Below are 12,603 nucleotides of genomic sequence, written 5' to 3'. Positions count from 1 at the left end.
AACTGGAACTGAGGCCAAGCCCGAACTTTAAAGTTTAACTGATAGCATAAGGCAATCCCTAAGTAATAACACACCAGTATCCAGCCGTGCGCCGCCATACAGCTACAAAAGGAAGCTAAACATATTTTTCCGAAACTTCGTAGTTGAAGAAATTCGTCCTGTCGTGAAGATCGAACCCAGATCCACCTCCTGTCCACGGCAGGCAGTCTACCATCTCAGCTAACCTGAAAGCCTAGCAGATGGCAGGGCCGGTCCGTGTGCATCAACGATTTGAAGGGCTGAGCACGGGTGGTGCTAAGAGTAATTACCCCCTTAGTGTACACTTTGTTTAATGCCAACACAATAATAGCAGGTCTAACATTGGGAGACTGGCTTACCTCCAGACGTAGCACACCCGAGAACAGCTTGCTTGCGCGGTCCATGACGTTTGGCGTTACTTCGCTGGTCTTCCACATCGCTGGTCTTCCACAGTGGTCTTCCTACCACGAAGACTATCAAAACTCAAGCCCAGGAATATGCTTGGCGATGTCAGCAAACAGGGATGTATGGTCAACACCATGCGTTAAGCAGTGGATCATCAGGCTCCAGAAGGTCGTGCATGGGTGTCTGCATCTCTCGGAGCTGCAGGAAACATCATGGTGAGAAAACGCGCTAAATGTCAGCTGGTTGTAATATGACCTCGTTCTCAGCAAAATATCAGTGCGATTCATTACCCAGCTGCTTAGCGGAGGTGCGTGGCCCCGCCATGGCGGCGCGCCACTTGGGCATCAGGTGGTAGCGCATGGCTTCGATTAGCAGCTCCTTGCCCTCCTCGCTCGTGCGGAGCAGTGGCTCCTCACCCACTTTGAATAGCAGGAACTCTCGCCGCATCAGCTGTAGGCGCCAGCGTTGCAGTAGCTGGCATTACAGAAATGGAAGCATCTCAGCACCCAACATCAACATTATCAGTGTTTACTCACACATAACTTGTCCTGCTTTTTTTCACAATCACTTTATCTGAACTCAAGGTTCGACTAGCATATGCAAAAATTCTGGACAAAATCATTTTAAAACGAGAAAAGATTATGAAAGTAATTTTTTCATACAAGATTTTAGCATAACAATCAATATATCCGCCGATCACCCGTCGCAGTCTTAAAAATTTTTTTGCTATTACCACTTCTCCTATAGACAAAAGCCTTCCCTTTCGTGTTCCAATGGAAGTCTTAATTGTTCGATGCGATCGTGGAAACATGTTAACGTTCTATTGTTACACATCAGAAAAAAGAACTATTACCTTCAATATTTCCACAACAGCATCTTACAATTTTTCAGTATTCAAAATCTTTGCCCGAAAACGTTGGACATGTTGGGACAAGAGAATCAATTTATAAAGTGGTTGGCAGCCAAATAGAAACCAACGTGTCCTGCAATCTAACAGACTGCGCAAAGGGAATGCATTTCTGTGAAGCAGGTAAACAGACTTTGCAGTACAAAGCTCAATCACTTATGTTAAGGTGAGCCAATAGAACTTGCTTTATCAAGTAGACGCATCCACATAATTCACTCCAAACCAGTTTTAAACCAAATGGATAGCAGGTGTATTTGCTCAAATGCTTAGCATCTGACCACTTCATCAGCGGCGCTGTGTCTACACAAAATCCAAACCGAGTAAATTAGTACCACTGAAAGCGGATTATCAGCTACATTTCCCGATTTTTGCTGGGTTGTCTCATTTTCCCAGAAAACAAATTTACGTCTCCATAAATCTGAGGAGCGACCTTAGTTCGTGCGAATCCCACCGCGGAGCACACAGCCCTGTAAGGAAGCAATTGCCGCATTGACTTGGCTTCGCGTTTTCTCGATAACGCCAAGGACACAGTGTTATCTTCTACTCATTCTTATTCTAGTGGCGTATATTTATTTTTACATGCTGACGCCACGCATAAGGATATGGTGTAGAGGATTCTAAAAAAAACTGGACTGCCTGCGTGGAAAAAGATTGTCGTAGTTTATTTCTGCCTCCTTTATCACTTGTATTATCGAGCGGTCACTTTTACGGGAGCCGTCCACTTGTGTCCCAAAGAATGATAATAAATGGGTGTTGATCTAGATTAAGAACCAGTGGAAAAAAAAAATTAACACTCTGGTTTGTGCATGGTCAGTTCTTCAACTAGTAGATTACGTTAGCAAGAAGTAAACCAAACTAGCTAGCCAATACACTGCAAAAGTATGCAATGAAGGAACTGCTACGTATACGCAGAGCGGCAAAGCCCCCAATCTTCGCATCGTGCCATATCTCCGTATTCTCGTCACTTAACAACGCGCCGCAGCTAGTGCCACCTTCTCAGCAGCAACCAAAACTCAATCCTGAATAAACCTGATTTCCTTTTTGGTTCTGATTTCGCACAGTGCCCAAGCATGTCAGAAATGATAGATGCTTACTTGGGGACAACTGGAGACAAAGGGAAGCAAGGCCTCTGGGGCTATGAGCAAGTTGTCTACTCCAGTGTCAGGGGCTCTTGTGATGAGACTTCAATTGCGGCTTGCTGGAGATGCGAAGCCTTTCCCAACCTTCCGGTAACGTCTGTAGTCTGAGCTCGTAGTGGAGGTTGAGATCGTCTGCTGACCGGAACCAGTTGACCAAGTTCACAACGTAGTCGCTTTTGTGCCTAGTCACCATTGCGTGAGCATCGTCGAGGAACTCTGGGCGGCAGAGGTGGACAGCGGGCAAGAGTCGAAGGCAATCCAGGCCGCGAAAATAGCAGCAACGACGCGGTCTCCCGCAGAGGACGTCGCAACCAGGGGCAAAACTCCCGGCTGTAGAATGTGGTCTTCTAATCCGCAGAAGTGGCCCAGGCCACCCAGTTCGTGCATCATCTTGAGGTCTGCAGAGGGTAAGAGAAAAAAAAATGATAGTCTATTAGCGTAGTTAGGCGAGATGAGAATTAGGTGCGCTAGCAGTTTGGTTTTCACTTCCGTTCTGGTGTTCAGAGTGTTCACGATGGCAGTTGCTGGGATAGCGATAATTGGTTAATGTCCATATACGCAACACAACGAGCCATGAAAACAAAAATGATAGGCGTAATGTTAGAAGAGGCCCGAAAGGGGCAGAGTGCGTGAGGGAACAAGTGCGGGTTAATGATATCCTAGTCGAAATCAAGAGGAAAAAATGGGCTTGTGCAGTGCACGTAATCCGAAGGGAAGATAACTGCTGGTCGTTAAATGTAGCGGACTGGATACAAAGAGAAGGCAAGCGATGCAGGGATCGGAAGAAAGTCACGTGGGCAGATGAGATAAAGAACTCTGCGGGGATACGTTTGCCGCAGCTGGCAAAGGACAGGTTAATTCGAGGGACATGGGAGAGGCCTTTGCCCTGCAGTGGGCATAGTGAGGCTGATGTTGACTATTATGATGCAGCGTTTGCATAATCTCGCGTAGCCCTGTGCCGCGTCGCCTTGCGCGGCAGCCAGAAAATCCGCGTTCAACAAATTGCTCGGCGCATTCAAAATTATGGCATTCAAGTTTTACCGACATGGAGGTTCTGCTGCTAAGGCACCAAAAAAAACAAGAGTGCCGTGAAAGCGAGTGACAAGCGAGTAGTCAGAAAACCACACATAATATAGGTGGGAGGCCGGTTAATAATGGGATCAGGAGATTGTTATGCCACAGTGAGCTTCTAGCCATGAGGAACGCAAGCCAGCAACTCACGCTGGCCGTTCGGCACAAGATGAAGTTATGCTGCCTTCAGTAATTAGAGTTCAGCACTAATACATCTTCCGGTGCTCACCTTCCGCACCATGCACCGAAATCCGGCAATCAGCAGAGTGACGCAGAGGAGGTCGACACGATCGAGAGACAAAACTCTTGGCTGTAGTGGTCGCATACTGCCCGTGATCTTCAAAGTGAAGACCTCTTGGCAAGTGCAGAGACGAGGACAACTGAAATGCACCATTGCCACGGCTTGGCGAACTTATGAGTATGTCGTCTTCAAGGCCGTCGAAGTTGTTCAGGCCACCCAGTTTGTGCATCATCTTGAAGTCTGCAGTGAGTAAGAGAAAAAAAATGATCGTCGGCTTGCGTAGTTAGGTGTCATGCGAAATATGTAAGCCAGCAGTTGTGTACCGTTGGTAGCTAGACCCAGTATTAAGCATCCGCTGATTATTCTACGTGGCATCGCTCATTCGCAACTTTTGTCGCTGTGCGGATGTGGTTCATGTCGTTGTAAACTCAAGAAAACAAAGAATTGAAGGTTATGTGGACATAAGGGGCTGAAAGGTGATTGCAGAGAAGTGCGTTTTGTAGTTTTGTAAACAACAGTAAGGATACATGTATTAAAAACAACAATGAGAAAGCTCATACTTGTAACAAGAAAAGGCCAGCGTATTACGGTCGTGGCTACAATACTACTACAGAGGAGCACAGCACCATGTAGAGCAGGAATCCGTTTTAAGCATAAGGGGTATTCGGTTTATGCATACGTTATACTAATATAGAGGAGCACAGCACGCTGTCCTGCAATGGCAGCACACCATGTAGAGCAGGAATTCGTTTTAAACATAAGGGGTATTCGGTTTATGCACACGTTATACTAATACAGAGGAGCACAGCACGCTGTCCTGTAACGGCAGCACACCATGTAGAGGAGGAATTCGTTTTAAGCATAAGGGGTATTCGGTTTATGCATACGTTATACTAATACAGAGGAGCACAGCACGTTATCCTGTAACGGCAGCACATAATGTAGAGCTGGTATTCGTTTTAAGCATAAGGGGTATTCGGTTTGCGCATACCTTATACTATTACAGAGGAGCACAGCACGCTGTCCTGAAACGCCAGCACACCATGCAAAGCAGGAATTCGTTTTAAGCATAAGAGGTATTCGGTTTATGCATACGTTATACTAATACAGAGGAGCACAGCACGGTGTCCTGTACCGGCAGCACACCATGTAGAGCAGGAATTCGTTTTAAGCATAAGGGGTATTCGGTTCATGCATACGTTATACTAATACAGATGAGCACAGCACGGTGTCCTGTAACGGCAGCACACCACGTAGAGCAGGAATTCGTTTCAAGCATAAGGGATATTCGGTTTACGACATTATATTATTACAGAGGAGCACAGCACGCTGTCCTGTAACGGCAGCACACCATGCAAAGCAGGAATTCGTTTTAAGCATAAGAGGTATTCGGTTTATGCATACGTTATACTAATACAGAGGAGCACAGCACGTTGTCCTGTAACGGCAGGACACCATAGAGCTGGTATTCGTTTTAAGCATAAGGGATATTTGGTTTATACATATGTTATACTAATACAGAGGAGCACAGCACGCTGTCCTGTAACGACAGCACACCATGTAGAGAAAGAATTCGTTTTAAGCATGAGGGATATTCGGTTTACGCATACATTATACTAATACAGAGAAGCACAGATCGCTGTCCTGTAACGGCAGCACACCATGTAGAGCGGGAATTCGTTTTAAGCATAAGGGGTATTCAGTTTATGCATACGTTATACAAATACAGAGGAGCACAGTGCGCTATCCTGTAACGGCAGCACACCATGTAGAGCCGGTAATCGTTTTAAGCATAAGGGATATTCGGTTTATATATATATATATATATATATATATATATATATATATATATATATATATATATATATATATATATATATATATATATATATATAGGAGATAACAGAAGCAACCGCCCATGTGACCAAAGAGCATAGAGGATCTCTTTTTTTTGTACTTTTCATGAATGGGACAATAATAAAAACAGAAGAAAAAATCACATGCCACCGGTGAAATCCGAACCCATGACATACGAATTTCGCGTCCGGTGCTCTACCACCTGAACTACAGCGACAGCTGTCCTATCTTCTGCTTTCGGGGGTATTTATGTGTAGTGTAACCTAACCTTAAGAGTGTTCACCATTGCCACACACATCCATAGCGGCGTACGTAGTACATCCTGCATTACCGCGAGTGCCACGTAGGAATGTGATCGAACGCTGAGGGCGGGAGCCGTGCGAGAACACTTATGCTACCTATGGCATCAAGGCTGCCAGATTTGAGGCTGCAAAACTCGAATCTGGCAGCCTTGATGACATACGTAGCGTAAGAGGGTTCTGGAGGTTAACATATATGTAGGCCCTGAGCGAAGCTTGATTAGTCTATATATTCTTTGTTCGATTTCTGACTTTCATGGGAGGGCATTGACGAACCTGTGCACCAAATGCCTCGTCGGCTTTTACTGAAGTGAGCGCGGCGAGCCGCGAGCCATATATGGCCAATCAAGTGGTGATGTCACGAGGTATGGCGGAGGGTCGGCGCAGCATTGAGTAGCGCAGCAGAGCTCGACTACAGCTATGGCCAGTCACGTGGTATGAAGCCAGGCATGTGAGGCCTGGCTCAAGGTCAAAGTGAAACATTGTTCACTTGAGAGTCTCAGCTCATAGAGAGGAGCTGTCGCTCCATAAGGACTCCGTCCTTCTTCACTGCAGCTCTATCTCCTTGTCACAGTGACGTAATTCTGTAGCCGGATTTGGGGAGGACGTGGGGAAGTCTGTGGTTGCCGTAACAAGCGCTGGCGCTCAACATAGGGGCTGAAACTGTGTTACCAAAGGCAAGAGCTCCGTTCCCGTAGGCGTTCTTGCAGTCATGACCGTAAACCAACTAGCTCAACTCGCTGGTTTACTGTTTTACTCCCGTAGGGGGCTGAGTGAGACGGTCGTTCTCTCACGGGTCGCAAGTCGAGAGAAAACAAATGAAAGAACTGGAACTGAGTCCAAGCCCGAACTTTAAAGTTTAATTGATCGCATAAGGCAATCCCTAAGTAATAACACACCAGTATCCAGCCGTGCGCAGCCATACAGCTAAAAAAAAGAAGCTAAACAATATTTTCCGAAACTTCGTAAATGAAGAACTTCGTCCTGTCGCGAAGATCGAACCCAGATCCACCTCCTGTCCACGGCAGGCAGTTTACTATCTAAGCTAACCTGAAAGCCTAGCAGATGGCAGGGCCGGTCCGTGTGGATCAACGATTTGAAGGGATGAGCATGGGTGGTGCTAAGAGTAATAACCCCCTTAGTGTACACTTTGTTTAATGCCAACACTATAACAGCAGGGCTAACACTGGGAGACTGGCTTACCTCCAGACGTAGCACACCCGAGAACAGCTTGCTTGCGCGGTCCATGACGCTTGGCGTTACTTCGCTGGTCTTCCACATCGCTGGTCTTCCACGGTGGTCTTCCCACCACGAAGACTATCAAAACTCAAGCCCAGAAATATGCTTGGCGATGTCAGCAAAGAGGGACGTCTGGTCAACACCATGTGTTCAGCAGTGGATCATCAGGCTTCAGAAGGTCGTGCATGGGTGTCTGCATCTCGCGGAGCTGCAGGAAACATCATGGTGAGAAAACGTGCTAAATGTGAGCTGGTTGTAATATGACTTCGTTTTCAGCAAAATATCAGTGCGATTCATTACCCAGCTGCTTAGCGGGGGTGCGTGGCCCCGCCATGGCGGCGCGCCACTCGGGCATCAGGTGGTAGCGCATGGCTTTGATGAGCAGCTCCTTGCCCTCCTCGCTCGTGCGGAGCAGTGGCTCCTCACCCACTTTGAATAGCAGGAACTCTCGATGCATCAGTTGTAGGCCCCAGCGATGCAGCAGCTGGCATTACAGAAATGGAAGCATCTCAGCACCCATCATCAGCATTATCAGTGTTTACTCACACATAATTTATCCTGCCTTTTTTCAACATCACTCTGTCCAAACTCAAACTTCCACTACCATACGCAACAATTCTGGAGGGAATCATTTTAAAACGAGAAAAAGTTTATGAACGTAATTTTTTCATATAAAATTTCAGAATAACAATCAATATATCCACCGACCACCCGTCGGCAGTTTTAAATTTTTTTTTCCTATTACCGCTTTTGCTATAGGCAAAAGCGTTCCCTTTTGTGTTTCAATGCTAGTCCTCACTGTTCGATGCGATCGATGGAAACGTTAACGTTCTACTGTTACACATCAGAAAAATGAACCATTACCTTCAATATTTCTAGAACAGTATCTTACAATTTTTCAATCAAAAATTTTTGTCCGAGAACGTTGGGCATGTCGGGACATGAGAATCGATTTATAAAGTGCTTGGCAGCCAAAGAGGAGCCGACGTGTCCAGCAATCTAACAGACTGCGCAAAGGGAATGCATTTCTGCGAAGCAGCTAAATGGACTTTGCTGTACAAAGCTCAATCACTTATGTTAAAGTCAGCCAATAGAACTTGATTTTATCAAGTAGACTCCATTCAAGTAGCACACCATTTAGAGCAGGAACTCGTTTTAAGCATAAGGGGTATTCGGTTTATGCACTCCAAACCAGTTTTAAACCAAATGGATCGCAGGTGTATTTGCTCAAATGGTTAGCATCTGACCACTTCATCAGCGGCGCTGTGTCTACACAAAATCCAAACAGAGTAAATTAGTACCACTGAAAGCGGATTATCAGCTACATTTCCTGATTTTTGCTGGGATGTCTCACTTTCCCAGAAAGCAAATTTACGCCTCCATAAATCTGAGGAGCGACCTTAGTTCGTGCGAATCCCGCCACATCGCACACAGCCCTGTAAGGAAGCAATTGCCGCATCGACTTGGCTTCGCGTTTTCTCGACAACGCCAAGGACCCACCGTTATGCTCTACTCATTGTTTTTCTAGTGGCATATATTTATCTTTACATGCTCACGCCTCGCATAAAGATATGGTGTAGAGGATTCTCAACAAAACTGGACTGCCTGCGTGGAGAAGGATTGTCGTAGTTTAATTTCTGCCTCCTTTATCACTTGTATTATTGAGCACTCACTTTTACGGGAGCTGTCCACTTCTGTCCCAAAGAATGATAATGGGTGTTGATCTAGATTCACAACCAGTGGAAAAAAAATTGACACTCTGGTTTGTGCATGGTCAGTTCTTCAACTAGTAGATTACATTAAAAAGACGTAAACCAAACTAGCTAGCCAATACACTGCAAAAGTATGCAATGAAGGAACTGCTACGTATACATCATCATCATCATCATCATCATCAGCCTTACTACACCCACTGCAGGGCAAAGGCCTCGTATACGCACAGCTACGTATACGCACAGCGGCAAAGCCCCCAATCTTCGCGTCGTGCCATATCTCCGTATTCTCGTCACTTAACAACGCGCCGCAGCTAGTGCCACCTTCTCAGCAGCAACCAAAACTCAATCCTAAATAAACCTGATTTCCTTTTTGGTTCTGATTTCGCAAAATGCCCAAGCATGTCAGAAACGATAGATGCTTACTTGTGGACAACTGGAGACAAAGGGACGCAAGGCCTCTGGGGCTATGAGCAAGTTGCCTATTCCAGCGTCAGGGGCACTGGCAATGAGACTCTTCAACTGCGCCTGGCTGGAGATGCGAAGCCTTTCCCAACCTTCCGGTAACGTCTGTAGTCTGAGCTCGTATTGGAGGACGAGATCGTCTGCCGTCCGGTACCAGTTGCCCAAGTTCACGACGTAGTCACTTTTGTGCCCAGTCACCATTGCGTGAGCATCGGTGAGGAACTCTGGGCGGCAAAGGCGGACGGCGGGCAAGAGTCGAAGGCGCAGAGGTTGTCCAGGCCACCCAGTTCGTGCATCATATTGCGGTCTGCAGTGGGTAAGAGAAAAAAAATGATGGTCCGTTTGCGTTTTTCGGCGACACGCGAATTAGATAGGTGCCCTAGAAGTTCGGTTTTCACTTCGGCTCTGCCGTTCAGATTCACTGTTCACGGATGGCAGTTGCTGAGTTAGCAATAATGGGATAATGTCCATATATGCAATGCAGCGAGCGATGAAAAGAAAAATGATAGAGTTAATGACATCTTAGTTGAAATCAAGAGCAAAAAATGAGCTTGTGTAGGGCATGTAACGCGAAGGAAGATAAGCGCTGGTCATTAAAGGCAGCGGACTGGTCACAAAGAGAAGGCAAGCGATGCAGGGATCGGAAGAAAGTTAGGTAGGCAGATGAGATAAAGAAGTCTGCAGGGATACGTTTGCCGCAGCTGCCAAAGGACAGGTTAATTCGAGAGACATGGGAGAGGCCTTTGCCCTGCAGTGGGTGGAGTGAGGCTGATGTTGATCATGATGCAGCATTTGCATAATCCCGTGTAGCCACTTCTTCCCTATGCGCCCTGTGCCGCGTCACTTTGCGTCGCAGCCAGAAAATCCGCGTTCAAGAAATTGCGCGGCGCTTTCAAAATTATGGCATTCAAGTTTTACCGACATGGAGGTTCTGCAGCTAAGGCACCAAAAAAGACAAGAGTGATGTGAAAGCCAGTGCCCAGTGAATAGTCAGAAAACCACACATAATATAGGTGGGAGGCCGGTTAATATTGGGATCCGAATCGAGATTGGTACGCCACAGTGAGCTTCTAGCCATGAGGAACGCATGCCAGCTACTCATGCTGACCATTCTCCACAAGATGAAGTTATGCTGCCTTCAGTAATTAGTAGGGCTGTGCGAATATTGAAATTTTCGAATACGAATCGAATACGAATATGAGGAAAAAATGGCTTCGAATATCGAATCTAATATCGAATATCTGTTCAGTGCAAAAAAAATTTCAGAAAAGAATGAGCAAGCAAACGCTGTTGCCCTTATTTTTTTCAAAATGGTGTATGTTCTTTGCAACCAAATTAAACAAAACAAGACTGCCTCAGTACCATATAAAAAACATGATGTGCACAGAAATGTATACTATTTGATTAGACAGCATAAAAAATCCAAATTATAATGAGGTCATGCAATACAATATTCATAAAATGACAACACTGGCAACAAAAAAATAACATGATGACTATTAAACCTCATTCATTCGGAGTTCAAGGGAACAGAAGAAATGCCCGGTTCATCCGAAGGCCTCTGTTATTGAATTGCCCCCAACCCCCCCCTGAAAAAAAAAAATGCTGCCGAAAATGCTGAAGATGCAGTAAGGCCTTATAAGGTGGCTCCATCGCGAGCCACCCGTTTTGGAGTGCTGGAAGAACAACACAAATGCAAGCAAGGGGACGGGAACACACTGGCATCGGAGCGGCGAGGCGGTTTCTAAAAAGGAAAAAGAAATAAGCCGCGCGGAGCGTAGATTGGACTATCAGCGAATGCGTGAGCCGACATTTGAAGTTGCCGAGGGGCAGCGGTGAAGCTCAGAAACCGAAACTACGCAGCCAGGCTATTTTTTTGCCCTAGCAAAGGCCTTCCGATTATTGCCACGCCTGCTTTTACGCCCGCTAAAGAGGTGTGCGAGTTACAACGCAGCATGCAATAGGCGCGATTTAAACAGGATCGCTTGCCCCGTTGTGACTACTCGACGCGCCCCTTCAGGAGGCTCCCGCTGCATTCTGCAAGTAGGCTTTCCCGCATAACGTAGTTTACAAAACGGGATGGCGGAAGTCACGCTCGGAGAGGTATGAAGGCGACAGGACGCATTTTTCGAATGCGGGCATTAAATGTGTAACATATTACCGAAGGATTAAAAATAACGCGATTTCGCGTTGCGATTGCTCGAAGCGGGCCGTCGGCCATCATGTTCGCAGAACGGGTGATATGTGGGAAAGCCCACTTGGGGAAATCCTCACGAGGTCAAGCCTTGCTGCGTCGGGATGCGGTCGGTCCACGTGATAAACGGCGGAGAAGGAAGCGGATAGGTCCTCTGTATTGTTTTCCTGGAACTTTTAACTCGATTATCGGCTAATTTGCCCAAATATTGTGGTTTTGCCACGGTCGAATTTATGAAAGTATGCGCAGTATCCGATCTCTGGCGAGTATCCGGGAATGTTCGAATATTCGGAAATTCACGAATATCAATTTTCGAATACGAATAGAACATCACACATATTCGATTCGTATTCCAAATTTCGAATATTCGCACACCCCTAGTAATTAAGAGTTCAGCACCAGCACATCTTCCGGTGCTCACCTTACGCACCATGCACCGAAATCCGGCATTCAGCAGAGTGACGCAGAGGAGGCCGACACGATCGAGAGACAAATCTCTCGGCTGTAGTGGTCGCATACTGCCCGTGATCTTGAAGTTCAAGGCCTCCTGGCAGGTGCAGAGACGAGGACGGCTGAGATGCACCATTGCCACGGCTTGGGGAACTTATGAGTATGTCGTCTTTGAGGCCGCCGAACTTATCCAGGCCACCCAGTTCGTGCATCACCTTGAAGTCTGCAGTGGGTAAGACAAAAAAAATGATGGTCGGCTTGCGTAGTTAGGTGAGATGCCAAATATGTGCACCATCAGATGGGAACCGTTGGTAGCTAGACCCGGTATTAAGCATCCGCTGATTATTCTACGTGGCATCGCTCATCCGCAGCTTTTGCCGCAGTGTGGATGTAGTTGATGTCGTCGTAAACTCAAATAAACAAGGCACTTGAAGGTTATGTGGACATAAGGGGCTGAAAGGTGATTGCAGAGAAGTGCGTTTTGTAGTTTTGTAAACAGCAGTAAGGCTACATATATTAAAAACAACAATGGGATAGCTCATACTTGTAACCAGGAAAGGCCACCATATTATGGTCGTGGCTACAATAATACTACAAAGGAGCACA

General features: G+C 46.3%; 1 protein-coding gene across 3 annotated transcripts in view; it reads right to left on the bottom strand.

The window, feature by feature from the left end:
• The window catches only part of LOC144113643 (uncharacterized), a 31,886-nt gene that overhangs the window by 5,457 nt on the left and 13,826 nt on the right, over positions 1 to 12,603 (bottom strand). The window contains exons 5-12 of one of the 3 annotated variants that reach the window (XM_077646830.1): positions 11,969 to 12,220; positions 9,315 to 9,660; positions 7,477 to 7,660; positions 7,141 to 7,384; positions 3,770 to 4,021; positions 2,425 to 2,867; positions 714 to 897; positions 378 to 621 (exon numbers count right to left, since the gene is read on the bottom strand). In XM_077646830.1, coding sequence (XP_077502956.1) covers positions 7,341 to 7,384; positions 7,477 to 7,660; positions 9,315 to 9,660; positions 11,969 to 11,997 — 603 coding nt within the window. In that variant the 5' untranslated portion in view covers positions 11,998 to 12,220 and the 3' untranslated portion in view covers positions 378 to 621; positions 714 to 897; positions 2,425 to 2,867; positions 3,770 to 4,021; positions 7,141 to 7,340. The remainder of the gene's footprint in view (positions 1 to 377; positions 622 to 713; positions 898 to 2,424; positions 2,868 to 3,769; positions 4,022 to 7,140; positions 7,385 to 7,476; positions 7,661 to 9,314; positions 9,661 to 11,968; positions 12,221 to 12,603) is intronic. The other 2 variants (XM_077646831.1, XM_077646832.1) reach the window with 2 other exon arrangements.

The sequence above is a fragment of the Amblyomma americanum genome, chromosome 1 (assembly GCF_052857255.1).
Source record: "Amblyomma americanum isolate KBUSLIRL-KWMA chromosome 1, ASM5285725v1, whole genome shotgun sequence".
In the NCBI taxonomy this organism is placed as follows: domain Eukaryota; kingdom Metazoa; phylum Arthropoda; class Arachnida; order Ixodida; family Ixodidae; genus Amblyomma; species Amblyomma americanum.
This window is presented reverse-complemented; position numbering and strand designations above follow the sequence as displayed.